Below are 15,491 nucleotides of genomic sequence, written 5' to 3'. Positions count from 1 at the left end.
CCCAACTCCGTCTTCCCTGCGACTGCACGATGATATGGTTGATCCCCAAGGAGCAGCCAGGACAGAAATGCGAAAGAGAAGCAAACCAGGCTTCCCAGCCGCCCACTGGAAAGCAAAGGAGACCAACCTCCCCGTCCGGTCCCGGCGGCCCCCACCCCCGCTCCCCAGCCCGGGACCGGATTTCCCCCTCCCCCTGGTGCTCAGCTTTTCGCGTGTCAAGGTCTCCTTCCTTTCCCCTCCCGTGTGCCCACCCTCCCATTCTCCCTCCCTCCCTCCCTCCCTCTCCAGAGCTGCGTGTCTGTCTCCGGCTCTTTGTCTCTCTCCCCAGCTCCCCCTCCTCCTTAACAAATGATTCCTGGCAGGAAATTGAACGCGCTCCTAGGGGAGTCTTGCTCTTACGCGCAGCGTTGGGAGGCGCAGGCAGCGGAGAGGGGAGAGCAGGGAAGGGGGAGGGGGGACGGGCGCGTGGCGCCGCTGCCGCTGCCAGACGCCTCCCGGACCCCAGTGCGGGGTGGGGGCTGCGAGAGGGTAATGTTTTGACATCTAGTCAAAGAAAAAGAACTTGATGCTTAGGAAAGTGCTTTTCACAGCCGTTCAGTGTCGGCTATGAAACTGATTTATCAACAGAATCTGTTCGAGCTTCACTGCTTGCGGATCCCCTCCCACCCCCCAGCACCACGTCTCTTCTCCCCCAGAGTCATCTGTCTGGAAAGTGGGGGGCAGACAATGGAGGGGGGGGGAGACAGTTATTGATACTGGCGCTCAGCCACTGGACAACTGGCAGAACCAGCTCCCTTGGTTCCCTCAAATTCTCCCTATCTCCCCAATTCCCAAGGACTGGCATCACCAGACCCCAAGTCCCTCCTTTTAGCTTCCCTCTTTCCCTCCCGACAAGGAACCTTCTTAGTCTGAGGATGGAGATGATTGTTGAGAGGAGGTCGAGTTGAAGATGAAGGAGATGGCCACTTATTGGTCTGGAAACCTGCCCTGGGCTCACCCTTAAAAGACCCCAAACACCAGGGCTGAGGCCTCAGGCCCTCCTTGCCATTCAGGTTCCAGTCTTGGAAAAGGTGGTGGAGTTGTTCATCCTGGACCTCCTGAAGCATTAGGAGGGTGCCACAGAGGGATCTCACCACCTCTCAGGTCAAAATTATTCTGGCACCAGGAGATGGAGGGGCTTCTGGCTCCAGAAGACCTTAGAAAGGGAAGGATGCCCCATCCCCAAATGCTCATTGCCCCAAGGCATATACTCTTCTCTCAGGGACATCTCCCCTACCCACAAAACCCAGTGACTTTCCCTTTTAGAATAAATTAAAGAAGCTTTCCTCTCCACCTCTGGGGAAAAATGGAATGGGAGGGGACCAAGGGGAAGAGAGGAGTCCCTAGGGGCCACATAGGTTCTGGCTGATACTTCTCTCCCTGGAAGAAGCCATAGTTCAACAGCTGGTTGGAGGGGGTAGCCAGAGGGACTGGAAGTGATCATAGGTGGGGGCTACTTTTCAGCCCTGGGACAGTGATGGCTGCTGATCCTCCAGCCTTACAGAGTCCGGATGGCCACAGGGTAGAGCAGAGACATGTGCTCAGCCCCCTTGATGGGCAGCTTCCGGCTGGCGTAATGGTGTACGATCTCCGGCACGCTGCTGAAGGGCGGGCTGTTCTGGCCCAGCACGTACTTGTGCTCCTTGGTCCGAGAAAGTTTCATGTGCATGAAGCCCTGGCTGCTCCTGGGAAGAGGGGAGGAGAGCTCAGTAAACCCTAGTGTAACTGGCCAGGCCTTCCTCCTGCCCCATAGCTATCAGAGGAAGCTGCTAGTCCTCATCTCCCCTGTCTCAGGGGACAATGAGGAAGGGGGAAACATGGAGAAGGAAAAGAGGGGAAGAGACCTTTGGTCATGGAGTGAGCTGCTGTATACACAGGGGTCAAAGAAAGATGGGGAGGAGGAGTGCCTAGAGTATGAACGGGAAGAAGTCCAGCTGTGATCACTATTTGAAAGTGTGTGGTGGGACAGCAGGATATGCAGGGTGGGTGGTTGTAGGGTGACTGCATGCAACAAAGACTGGGTCCCCCAACATGGCCATCAGAGAGCCAAACTTCCTCTGTCCTGACCTGTGCTTACAACAGCTTTGAGAGAACAGGAAAAAAAAAAAAAACAAACACATGGTTTTTGGCTGGGAGTGGTGGCAGGCGGGGAGAATGCTTAAGCTGCTCATTTGTGTCTCTTAAGAGCTGGCACCCTCTTTTGGGCTGCAATCAGATGAGACAGCTAAACCCTAATATCTGGGAGGAAGTCAGAAATAGCTAGGTCTCCCTGAAAAGCCTGAGCTTTGGGGGAGTTGCTGCACTGCACCCTCCCCCTCCTTTCCCTAGCTTTATAGTACTCCCAACTATTGCTCTCCCCACCTCCTCTAGAGCATACTAACCCTCCCTCCTCCGCAGCTGCTCAGGCCTGTCCATGTCCTCAGATAGCTCCTCCCTCACCCTCCCACTCTCTGGCCAAGCAGGGCAGAGAACCTCCCCAGAGCCTCTGGCCATCCTCCCTCCCCCCCCCCCCCCCCACCTCACTCGAGTGGTCCCGCCGCTTCTCAAGGCTGCAGCGACTTCTCCCAGCATAGAAGACATACTCCGTTGCTGCCCCAGAATCCTGGCCCCAGTCTAGGAAACAGGCAGGGAGAATCCAAGGGGCCCCTACCCTAATCCCCTCGAAGAGCCCTTGTAGGTCTAGACAGCCTGAGCACTCCTGACCCAAATGACCTGAAATGAGTCACCAGGAAGAGCAAAGATGCTAAAGTCTAAGACCCCACACTGGAGTTTGTTTTCAACTCCCACTTGAATTTGGCCTGCCCCACAAAACAGCCTTATTTCAGGTGCTAGATAATGGCGGGGGCTAGTTAGAGGGGAAGGGGTAAAGATATCTCACTCCACCCATTGCCATGAATATGCACACTAGACCCTCCTTGGTAGGTTTAGTGGATTTAGAGAATGGAATTGGGAAAAAGTAATTTCATCCACACCCCAATTCCCCACCACAGTTCTGCCCCCTGGATTCTTCAGGTTTCCTACTCCTTCAAGGTCTTCCCTTTCCTTAAAGCCCCATGGGTGCAAGGGCCTATTGAATGCCTTGATTCTAATCATGCTTCCTCACCCCCTCCTTGGCCTGAAGAATGCCACCTTCCTATTCCATCCCCTGTATGCAAAACTCAGTGTGGAGTGGCTTCTCTTTAGGCCCCAACTAAACTTCTTTGGAGAGAGAGGGAAAGAGAGATTAAGGAAAAGGGAGAGTAAGATGGAGGGAAAAAACAAATTCCCTGCAAGCCTTGATGAGCAATCCCCAATCCCATTTCTTTTACTGTAGCCTGAAGCTTTTGCTGGCAGCAAGTCAAGTGCACTGTCTGTCTGCTGCCCTGGGAGCCTTCTGGACTAAGTAGGTGGTGGTCATTCATCTGCTGGTTTGAAGAACATAATGACCGGGATCGGACTCCAAAGGAGGAGACCCAGAAGAAAATAAGGAATTAGGAAGGAGGCCAGTGAGAGGGTAGAAGGACGAGGTATATGAAAGACTGGAAATGAGACAGAACTAAACACTTGCCTCTGTCCCAAGGACCAAATACTGTGACCTATAGGCAATAGCTTTACAAGGCAGAATCACCCCTTTCCCAGGGCCTGGATTAATTCCACTGGGGTGCCCCTGATCTGAGCTTCCCTCAACATCTGGAGTGACCAGAGAGCACAGTCTTGTGGCTGGTGCCCTGGACAGAGCCAGGAATCTGGGCTCACCTACTGATGTAGTGAATGACCCAGGACTTCCCCTGGGTCTCAGTTTCTCTCCTCTCTACAGTAAGACTCCTTCTCAGAGTAGAAAAGCAAATAAAAGGGAAAGTAGATGGAGCCCCAGGGAGAAAACCTCAAGGGACTATTACCATATAAATGACCTAGCCCTACCCAGTCTACTTTCTCCTCAGGGAACCAGGCCAAGGGCGCCACTAGGCCCCTAGGCAGGGGCTGGGAATGGCTCTGGAAGGAAGCTGTTTAATTACCAGCAAAGGCCCTTCCATTATGGAGAGAAGGGAAACCATAATTATATTTCAGAGAAGCCCATTTATATGCAAATGAAGCTCTGTTGGACAGATGCTCTAAGGGTCAGATCAGCAGCCCCACTACTACCAACAGCAGGTAGCCTCCAGCCAGCCCTCTCCTGCCTCCAGCCTTTAACTCCCAGAAATGCCCTCTCTCTACCCCCACCCCTCCCAGTGCCAACAGAGCAGCAGGGACAGCCCTGGGCAGCCACATCTGCCTAAGTTTAGCGTCTCGGTTGTGTCAGCCGCACTGGGTTGGGTGGCCAGCCCAGATCTGTCAGGGCCTTGATAAGGAAGTGGCAGCATTCACACTCGAACCCATATCTCTCTGGGTCAGTTTCCTCCAGTGTCCAATGAGGGGGTTAGACTAGAAGACTTTCCCTTCCAATGCTCTCTCTGGGAACCAATGATGATCCTTCCCAGCTCAGGTTTCAGTGATTCTACCAGTGTAATCTTGGGGTGAACACTAAAACGAATGATCACATATATTTTGTAGATAGGAGTTTTCGTGTCTTGTATTTACTGATAGCGTATATGTGGGGGGGAGGGGGTGTCTACTGGAGTAGTCAGGGTTGGGGAGTGGGTGAAGGAAGGCAATGGATAGGACTGGTAAGTGATCCATCCTGGGCAGCTTTTCCTAACGTGATGCTTATATAATGGTGACATGGGGAGTGCCATCTTCCTTTCTGACAGTGTTTGGCAATCTCTCCTGGAGTAAAGGTTCTGCCAGGCTATTGGAGGTCCTGCTCTTCCTCAGCCCTAGATGCCTCCCTTCAGTGACTAGATCAGAGCTTAAGGTCTTTTCTCTCCTCATTATGATGAGGGAACCCCAAAAGGTGGGTTGCTCACCTTGGGCCTCTTCTAGGCTTTATCTCCTAGTTTTTAAGTGGCACCCAACTATTCCTTTTTCCTGAGTGAATTAGGGTCCCTTCTTTAGCCCCAAGGACATTGCCTTGTGCTTCACCTTCTAGATTTATAGGGGTGAAGGATACACCCCAAACCTGGCCTGGGTATGGATTTAGAGACCTTTCCTGCCCTCAATATGTCAGAGCTGCTCTTTCCTTAAACATGTTGGGCTCCCCTCCCATCACCCTACCAATCAGCTCCCACCCACCTTTACTTACTTGAGGGAGAGGGAGAAGTCATTCTTGCTGGTCTCACTGTTTCGCACCAAATAGCTGGCTTCCTTGCATAGCCTCAGCAGGTTCTCGGCATCCGTTCGGCTGATGGCCCCATGGTACCAACTGAGGGGGAGAAGGAAGGAGGGCATCTCTGCTTGTCTCCTTCTGGCAGTAGCAATCTGGGGGCAGCACCCACTCAGGATGCCCCCTCCCAGGCCATTCCCTGCAGGCGTAGGCCTGTTCTCCGGGACCATGGGGAGGCCTCCCATTGCAGGGGATAGGAAGAGGGATAAGTACTGAAGTCCAAGAGGCTCTGGCCTCAGCAGGAGGTGAGGGTGATGGTGGGAGGGAGCCCCAATGGGACACAGACACTCACACCTGGTTTTCCAGAGGCAGGGCTGGGTCTGTCCACTCCCCCAGGGGGCTGCTGGGCTCGATGCTCAGGGGCTTCGCTGTCTTGGAGTTCGGTCCAGGAAGCCGAGGAAGGGGCCGACCCTTCTCTTCCCTGCTGGGTGACAAGCAGTTCTCGGACCCTTCAAACTGGGCTGTGGAGAAGATGGAAAGCCTATTACAGGAGTTGGCTATACCCAGGTCTGGATGGATACGGGCAGTATCTCCTATCCCTTAGCCCTCCCACAGGCAGTATAGGGACACCAAAGGACATGCAAGGAACCTCATGCAAGCCAGGGGGCCCCCATGGTCTCTCTACCAGTTCACTGAAAACCCCTGAGGAAATTGCTTCCCTGCTTGCCTCAGTTTGTTTAGATGTGACATGGAGAAAGTAGCTTAACCCCCTTCCAGAATTTGATGGTATTTTTCCATGCAGGGCCCCCAATGACAATGTCAGGTGGAGGAAGTGGTGTGGATAGGGGGAAGGGAAGATTGGAAAGGAGAGAAGAGGAACACAAGAAACCACTTAAGCTTTTCCCTCTAGGGTGTCCAGGCAGCCTTCTCTATTCCATCCCCCTAAGGGTGACTTCAGTGCTGATAATATTGTTTCTCTCCCCTTCTCAGAGTTCATTACCGTTCCCCACATCACCCTGCCAAGCCACTCTCCAGAAATGACTTATCGATCTTGGAACAATTACTAGATTCCCTTCAGTGCCATCCTGACAGGCTAATCCTGCCCAGAGCCTCTGTTTGCCTGCCTGCCCTCCCTCCTTTCCCCTAACGGACTGAAATCACTTTCTTCAGTGTCTTGAGGTGGGGGCCCTCCTTCCTGCCTCCCTCTAAGCGGCTCCAGCTGCCTCTGCTATCTGTCTGTTCTCTCTTGTCCCAGATCGGGGCAAGCCTGACGGCTGAGGTTATCCAGTGTACACATACGTATGTATGCTGTGTAGCCGGAGCCACACTGGCGTGTACTTCAGCCCTCAGAAATATGTGCAGGTATTCTCACAAGATGTGGTCCTGTTCATGCAGGTAGACACTTAAGTGAGTGTCCAGACCAGCCGAGGGTATTTCCCATTTCCCCTTTGGCCTTTTTTTAGCCTCCTTTCAGCAAATGCCGCCAATGCCACTGTCCTTAGTTTAGAGAAAGGGGCCGTAACATTTTCTGTATCAGGGTCCCCTTTGGCAGGCAAGGGACAGAGTCCTTTGCAGAATAATAGTTTTAAATGCATAAAAGCCATAGGATTACCAAGGAGACCAATTATATAATATAGTTATCCGAATATTTAAAAAGCAAGTTCATAGGACCCAGACTAAGAATTCCTGCAACGGGTCCCTCCAGTCACTATAGGGAAGGCTTGGATAGATTCTTTCCTGACAATTTAACTGGATAAATTCATTCACAAATTGGTAGGGACTTCATGTATCAGCCCCTCCTGTTTCCCAGAAGAAGTGTATGGATTTCAAAGGAAGATTTATAAGTAGAGGACAATCTGTAGCCCAAACAAATGAGTTGGGTGGGGAAAAGGAGTTAGATATATTTGGAGAAGGAGTGAGGGCTTGTGCCTTGGGTTCCCTCAGAGCACTACAAAGCCCTGCTAGCTGGCCCTGGGCCACAACATAGAGACCTGCCCGTCCACCCAAGAGGGAAGAATTTAGGATCTTTCCTCTCAACCAAAACATTTCTAACTGTGTGGAAGAAGGGAGATTCCCTCTTCATCCTCTATACCTCTTTTCAACACATGGTTCCCTTCTGTTATATACTTCCCTCCTCCCTTCCCCCATCCCATATGCTCTTCTGAAGGAAGGAGTGTCAGAGCCCAGAGAAAAGAGAGGATACTGTCACCCTGTGACAGCCTATGGAAGGCCCACCCTTCCCAGTATTCCCCCAGTCTCACAACCCACCACTGCTGTCTTCCAGGCTGGGTTCAGGGAGGAGGGGTGAGACCAGAGCAGAGATGTCCCCATCCCCATCAGGGAGGGAAGGGCTGCTGTCCAGCTGTCCCACAGGCGGTGGCCAAGGTAGGTCTTTGATGACCTTAATATCAACTGGAGCAGAGGCAGAAGTAGGAATACAGAAGCAGACAGAGACAGAGAAATAGAGGTTGAGACATGGAAACCCAGAGAACAGGAGAGCCTGATGAAAAGAATGCACAGAGAGGGCTGAGGGGGAAAGAACCAGAGGATGTGGGCACAGAGACAGGGGGATCCTCAGAATGGCCTCATTGACAGAAAGGGAGGCTGGTTGACTGGGAAGCAGCACTGGTACAAGCCTCTGGACTTCAGTGGTTGACCTGGTCAGTTCAGCTGGAGGGTCAGGGAAGAGGCAAGATGGGGGTCTTTTTTGCCAGCCTACATTTCCCTCTCTCTTCCCTACCCTACTGCTTGGGGCTGTGAAGGGACCGGCATCAGGAGAGGGTAGAGAAAGTCAGGTCTGGAGGAAGAGCTATCTATTCTGATAGTTGTTTAGAAAGAAAAAAATTCATGGACAAGTGAGAGGAATGAGGAGAGAAAGTAGTCCCCCTGCCCTCTCAAAGGCTTTTATAATCCCTCTTCCTCTCTTTGCAATCCCTGTTCTCCCTCCCCGCCACACTTAACTCCAAAGAATGGGGTTGGGTAGCCTAGTTTCAGCCTGTCAATAATAGCTAGACTTGGGGAGAGATGCATTATTAAAATTTAACTTCCCCCTAGATCCAGAGCATCGCCAATTAGAGGAGTGATGCCACTGGCGGCCACGGGGTTGCTAACGAGGTTTCCTAATGACGAGCATAGATTTTCCCATTAAGCAATACAAACAGTATTGATTCTCCAAGGAGACTTCAGGAGATAAACAGGCCCATCCTCAGCTGTACATACACTTGGGCTCCTAGGAAGCAAATGAGAAACCTGTGGTTTCTCAGTCTAGCCAAGGGCTCATCCCTGGGAAGGAGAAAGGAGAAAGAAGGGGGCTGAACCCATTCCCTTTGGGCCTGGGGAGGGGCAGAGAGGAAGAAGGCAGAAAGGGTGGCTGCCGGCTAACAGAACTTAAAAGCTTTGCATTTAGTTCCTAAATTCAAGAGTTAGAGTGTGTTGTCTATTCCTTTCCCTCCTCAGGACCTCTTCCCTCCCCACTTCCCCCTTTCTAAGATAGACTCCAGGGTCACTCAGAAGGGAGGGCACCTTTGGGACCCAAACACTTTCAACCGAATAGGGTCAACATAACTACCAGCTTTCCCCTCAGTGATCTTCCTCATACCAGATGGATAAGCAAGGGTCTGCAGAAAAACTTGAGAATAAATTCCACCACACGTCTCCTAATAACCTGCTTATTTCCTCCCCACCCTGCACCCACTCAACCCCTTCCGGCCCATTACTCCACACACTCTGGATTCAACAAACATGTACTTTGTTTGCTTTCCCTGTTACTCTCTCCAGAGCCCAGCGCCTTTGGCCTCCTGACTCCCTCCACTCCCATACCACTCAGTCTACCCTGCCCACTTCAAGTGGTGCACCTGACGTGCACGAGGGACTGAGGAGTGCTTTTGATATAACAATTTTTTAAAAAGTCCAGATGCTAAAACAAAGTGGCATGAAAGGACCTCCCAATGCCCAGAGGTGCCCAACAGTCACTCTCTGGAACACTGGTCCCAGGGTAATAGAAGATGGTTCTGCCTCCCCCTATATGGTGGCATCCTGCTCTCTGCACCTCCACCCTTGGGTGAAGTAGTAACTGAGGCTCCAGAGGTCCCCTTTCTAGCAGAGCACCCACGAGGCTTCCCTCCCAGGCCAGCCCTTTCCTGTCTCAGAGACTCACCAGCAAAGGCCTTGGAGATCCTCTCCTTCTTCCACTCCCAGGGCTGGTCATACTCCTCTGGGGGTCTCTCATCATCCTCAGGTAGACGGGACTCCCGGGGCCGACCAGCCCCCTCCCCCTCTGGGCTGAGCCCTTCCTCCGCTGGTTCATAGGGTGTATCATACAAGGGCAGGGGCTTGGCAGCTGCTTCCTTGGAGCCTCGGATCTCTGCCAGGATGAGGCAGTAAGTAAGGAGTAAGAGGAAAAGAGTAAGAGGAAAAGAAAGGAACTTCAAGCCCTAGCCAGCTCAGAGCCTCCCCTCTGGCAGTTAATCTAAGCAATAATTACAACAATAATAATGGCTAACACTTATATAGCACTTACTATATGCTAAGCACTGTGCAATTATCTCATTTAATCCTTACAACCTTGGGAGATAGGGTGCTATTATTATTCCCATTTTACAGGTGAGGAAACAGAGGCAGATGTTGTTACTTGTCTAGGATCATATTGCTAATAAGTGTCTAAATCTGAATTTGAACTCATGTCTATACTGATTCCAGGCTCTATCCACCATGATTTGGGAAAGGATGATGGATGAGGAAATGGGAGCTTAATGGTACCCTGATTCATTTAATTTAGGTACAGAGGCTATCTGTACTTCTGAGCATAAGGTAGGACCTGAAGCAGCTTCTGGGTCTTAAGGGACCAGCCACTATGCCAAAGGAGCCAACAGAGCCTTCCTCAGCAAGGAAACGGAGTTGGGGTTGGTATAGAACCCCCACAGCTATGTACTTCCCACACATGGACAACAGGAGATACAAAGAAGGGGGAGCCTAGAGAAGAAAGGGCTGGCTAGTGAGATAGGACCTGGGATTGTCCAGCATGAGGACCTGTGTGAGAGTTCCATCTCCATCCCCATTTTCCTGGGTTGTAAGGTAGGACCATTGTCACTCACAACCAGAGAACCCCATTCTTGTTGCATTTAGCACTAGTGCTCACTCTCTCTTCATGAAGATTTGTCTTTACAAAGATGGGAGACGAGGAACTGGACCTGTGATTTCACTGGCCAAGGGAACTCCCAGTTAAGGAGAAGCTCTCTCCTTGTGCAGGTTGGCTGGCACCTTCTAGTCTTAGAGAGTAGGGACAGCTAGGTAGAGCAGTGAATAGTGTCAGGCCTGGAGTCAGGGAGACATCTTCCTGAGTTCAACTGTACTTTCAGACACTGACTAGCTCTCTGTGACCTTTGGCAAGTCCCTTATTTGCCTGTTTCGCCTCAATTTCCTCATCTGTAAAAATGAACTAGGGAAGGAAATGGCAAATCCTTCTAGTATCTTTGCTGAGAAAACCCCCAATGGAGTCCTGAAGAACAAGCCACAACTGAAACACTGCTTCAGGACAACAGTCCTAGAGTCACCCAGAGCACTAGGAGGTTAAGTGGCACAGTCCAGAGTCACACAGCCAGTATGTGTCATAGGCAGAATTTGAACCCAGGTCTTCCTGGCATCAAAGTCAGCTGTCCTCTATGTATTCTACCATCCTGGCTTTTCAGCCCTCAGAACTCCACTTGTATTGATTCTTCTAACTCTCTAATGGCTTTTTCGATATCTCTTTAATCGTCTTTGCCTACTTCCTTCTGCACTCCGAGCAACTATGAATATCCCCAAAGGCCAGACCAATATTTCTCAGTACTATGCACATCTAGCACTTGGTTATGGCCTATCTTGCATGATCTCTGATGGTGTAAATCACGTTTCCCCTTCAAAAAAGCTTAGGGCCATGATCATGTCCTACATTTCTTCTGTATCCCTTATAATTCTAGCACCTGGGTTCAAAAGGAGGCACTGCCACTAATGACCTGTGTAAGTGGGCAAGTGAATCAATAAATATTTATTAAGTGCCTACTACATGACAGGAACTAAGTACTGTGTGAATCGCTTGGCATATTTGTTCTTTATTTTTCTCATCTGTAATGTGGGAGGGCATGAGGCAAAGTAATCTTGAAGGCTCCTTCTAGCTCTGGATGCTATGATTCTTTAGTACTGCATAATGCAGGAATAAAGGAGACAAGTGAAAAAGTACAGACTCATAGTGTTAGGAACTAGGAAAACTCAGTCTCTCTAATCTATTGCCTGACTTGTACTGCTCTTCCTTCCCTGGATGCTCACCAGCCATCATCTTCTGAGCCTCATAGGGCTCCATGTAGCCATCATTCTCCGGCATCTTCTCTGTCGGGCCCGCTGGCACCACTGGGCTCTCACCTGTTTCTTGAGCATCAAAAGGGTCAGCATAGTCTTCTAAGATTGCCAGCTGCAGGGGGGGAAGGAGGGTATTGGAGGGAAGGAGAATGAGAATAAAGAGATGAATAAAAGCAGCCTTGAAGAGAGCCTATGCAGACCCTTTACCAAGGGTTCTTAACCTAAGGTCCATGATCTTGTCTTTAAATTATGTTTCATAAAACACGATTCTGAGAAAGGGTCCGCAGGCTTCACAAGACTGCCAAGAGGAGTTCATGACACCAAAAAGCTCAAGAACTCCTGCTTTAGACAACCACCTAAACATCTTTAAGGCACTGCAGTAGAGCAGAAAGAGCCCTGGAGCACTGAGTCAATGGAAATCCTGCCTGACCTTGAACTGACTACTAGAATTTTCTGGATTTCAGTTTCATCTATAAAACCAGAAGGGGGACTTGAGGCCCTCTGCAAGCCCTTGCAGTTCCAAATCTACGATCCCAACTTCTTGTTTCCTCCCCACAAAGACCCACACTTTTAGGATATTGGTCCCTCCAGTCTGGGAAGCTGCTCCAGGTCCTACTCTACCCTCAGAATTATAGGTAGTCTCTGTACCTGGATTAAATGAAGGCCATGGTGCCATTAAACTCCCACTCCCTCCACCGCTTTCCCAAATAGTGGTGGGCCACTCCAATGGGGCTAGGAACCTCAGTGCCATCTGGCCTGTAGCTGAACCCTTGGGAACTTTCCAATGGCCCTTCAGCTCCTATATGCCTTGTCCTTCCCAAATAAGAATGTGAGCTTCTTGAGAACAGGGACTGTCTTTTTTGTTTGTCCCCATGGCTTAGCAGGGCAATTGGCATTTATCAGGGAAGCATTTAATAAATGCTTTTCTTTCATTAAGCTCTTGGCCCCCAGGCAGTAGGTGAATAATACCATGCTGTAGCCTGAGCCAAGTGTCTTTCCTGTCATTGTTCCTGTCTGTTTCCCCCACTCCATCAAAGCCTAGAGCCAGGGCATAACTAACTGGCCAGGAAATGGTTTTGGATCTCGATGGGGTGTAGGCAGAGGCAAGACTGCTTGTAACCACTTGTCAAAAGGAGCCCAAGGCTCACCGAGGCCAAGACCCAACACATACCATCGAGTAGCTTCCTTGCCCTTAGTTCTGCTCCAATCCCCAGTGGCAAAGCTCTGCCCTCTGCTGCTTTAATAAGGGAGTGTATGACTGAGAAACTCACTCCCAAGAACTGTCCACGAGTTCCATGTTTGTCCTAGAGTCCACCAGTATCTTAGGCCCTGAGGAAGATACGGATTTTCTCTTTCAGTACTTCTAATTGCTCCCCACACACTCCCTGCTCCCCCGACCATGTCTTACTTAGCAAACTGTTACAGGAACTGCTATAGCTAAATCCATCTATCACTTGGTCTCCAACCTTCTGCTATGGAGGAGCCTCCCCAGGCTGTCACTGGGCCTGTATTTAAAGCCTTTCTACTGTAGTAGGTTCTTATGTTTTGATAGCAGGCCTTGGGACGTCTGAGGTCATCCCCCACAACATGATAAGGCCCTGGAAGTAAATTTTGAGAGAAAAAAAAATTTCCCTTCAATACCACCTTCTCTCGCATTCACATGGTGCCTGATGGCTTTCCTCACAAAACCCTGTGAGATGAGTGGGATAAATATGATTGTTCCTATTTTATAGATTAGAAAATCAAGGTCCAGAAAGAATCACTTTTTTCTCCCTAAAGTGGGAGACTCAGTAGTTTAAAACTCCACTAAGGGGGGCAGCTGGGTAGCTCAGTGGAGTGAGAGTCAGGCCTAGAGACAGGAGGTCCTAGGTTCAAACCCGGCCTCAGCCACTTCCCAGCTGTGTGACCCTGGGCAAGTCACTTGACCCCCATTGTCCACCCTTACCAATCTTCCACCTATGAGACAATACACCGAAGTACAAGGGTTAAAAAACAAAACAAAACAAAACAAAAAAAAACTCCACTAAAGGGTGGCCACGTAGCACAATGGATAGAACCCTGGGTCTAGACAGGAGGTCCTGGGTTCAAATATGGCCTGACACTTTCTAGCTGTGTGACTCTGGGCAAGTCACTTAACCTCAATTGCCTAGCCCTTACCACTCTTCTGCCTTAAAATTAATACTCAGTACTGTTAAGAAAGGTAAGGTATTTTTTTTATTGAATTAAGATTTTTGGGATGTAACATAATGCAAAATTTAAAAAATTAGCAGTTTTCAAAAGATTTAAGAACTCTGATCAAGGGGGCAGCTGGGTAACTCAGTGAATTGAGAGCCAGGCTTAGAGACAGTCCTAGGTTCAAATCTAATCTTAGACACTTCCCAGCTGTGTGACCCTGGGCATGTCACTTGACCCCCATTGCCCACCCTTACCACACAGTATTGACTCCAAGACGGAAGGTAAGGGTTTAAAAAAAAAAACCTCTGATCAAATGCAGTTATCAACCTCAAGACTACTGATGAAGAATACTCTCCATCCCTTTCTGGACATGGCCAACATGGAACTTGATTTCGCTTGACTATATTTCTTTTTACAAGGGTTGTACTTTTTTTTTTAGGGGCAAGGTAAAAAGGAAGAATAAATACTTAATAATTAAAAATGTTTTTGTATATAAAAGAGGAAAAAATAAAGCAGAGGTTCTTAAACCCAGAGTTCATTAATGTTTTAAAAATATTTTAATAACTTTTTCCAGTACAACTATTTTTCTTTGTAATCCTAAGTATTTTATTTTATACATTTAATAACATTGTTCTGAGAAGGGATCCACAGACTTCCCAGGACTGCCAGGGGTCCACGACACAACAAAAGGATAAGAACTCTTAAGGAAGGGGCAGCTCAGTGGCTCAGTGAATAAAGCCAGGCCTAGAGACAGGAGGTCCTTTGTTCAAATCTGGCTTTAGACATTTCCCAGCTAGAATCCTTCACTCTTTTGCCTTAGAACTGATAGTATCAATTCTAAGACTGAAGGTAAGAGTTTAAGAAAACCAAACCCTGAGAAGTCAGGAAATCAGGAAAAAATGATAGAGGTATAGAAATATAAGTAGACTGTAACCTCTTTGAGGACAGGAACTGCTTTCCAGTTTGCCTTAGTATCTCCCATAATAAGTGTTCAATAAACATTTTTTTAACATGTTGAATGCCTAACAGTTTATTTCACTTTATGAGAGCTCCAAACAGTGTGCTGATAAATGTTTAACCATAGGTTCTCCAAAGAAAAACGAAATGTTCCCAGGACACACAAGTTTAATCTGCATTATTAACATTTTCTCCAATATTTTGTTAGGTCTGAATAATCAACAGATCAATACATTTCAGGATTTCCCAATTTCTAAAATATAAATGCTCACACTGGAAGTTTAACAAACAGCTCAGAGCCACTTCAACCTGGCTCCAGCATACGCTGGAATCCACTGATTATCTTCACAAATGGAGTGGATGTCACTTGCCTAGCTTTGCCTCAACTACCAAGTTGGAAGGACTCCCGAAGGACAGAAGAAAAGATAAAGTGGGAGTTTGGCCAAAGAACACAAGATAGAAGGTGACAGTATTCAATGGCAGAAATTTGTAAAATTCTTTACAATAACTTTAGTAACTTAAGCTCTGAACCCTTGGGTCCTTTAATTTCATAATTGGTAGAAGTTAAAAAAAAAGAAAGAAAGAAAGAAAAATTAACTGAGTGACCTGAGAATAAGTACCAGTCAATATTTCTCAGTATTTGGACAGGGAGAAGGGAGATGGGATTTAGCCTATTAGCATTGGTTCTTATTATTGTTCAGTTGTTCTCAGTCATATCTGACTCTTTGTGACCCCTTCTGGGATTTTCTTAGCAAAGATGCTAGAGTAGTTTGCTTTTCCTTTTCTAGCTTGTTTTACAGGTGAGGAA

General features: G+C 48.8%; 1 protein-coding gene across 2 annotated transcripts; it reads right to left on the bottom strand.

Moving 5' to 3' along the window:
• Positions 1-571: 571 nt before the first annotated feature.
• SHF (Src homology 2 domain containing F) lies at positions 572-11,635 on the bottom strand. 2 transcript variants are annotated; one of them, XM_044662165.1, is made up of 5 exons: positions 11,522-11,635; positions 9,375-9,581; positions 5,571-5,739; positions 5,198-5,317; positions 572-1,724 (listed from the first exon to the last, which is right to left on the bottom strand). In XM_044662165.1, the coding sequence occupies exons 1-5, from the start codon at positions 11,574-11,576 to the stop codon at positions 1,538-1,540; spliced, it is 738 nt and encodes a 245-aa protein (XP_044518100.1). In that variant the 5' UTR covers positions 11,577-11,635; the 3' UTR covers positions 572-1,537. The 2 variants fall into 2 exon arrangements, with proteins under 2 accessions (XP_044518100.1, XP_044518099.1); XM_044662164.1 differs by lacking the exons at positions 5,198-5,317; positions 5,571-5,739 and adding an exon at positions 7,487-7,630 and having other exon boundaries at positions 1,627-1,724; positions 11,522-11,617.
• Positions 11,636-15,491: the final 3,856 nt, after the last annotated feature.

The sequence above is a fragment of the Gracilinanus agilis genome, chromosome 2 (genome assembly GCF_016433145.1).
Source record: "Gracilinanus agilis isolate LMUSP501 chromosome 2, AgileGrace, whole genome shotgun sequence".
In the NCBI taxonomy this organism is placed as follows: Eukaryota; Metazoa; Chordata; class Mammalia; order Didelphimorphia; family Didelphidae; genus Gracilinanus; species Gracilinanus agilis.
The sequence above is the reverse complement of the archived record's forward strand: the minus strand, read 5'-3'. Positions and strand labels throughout refer to the sequence as shown.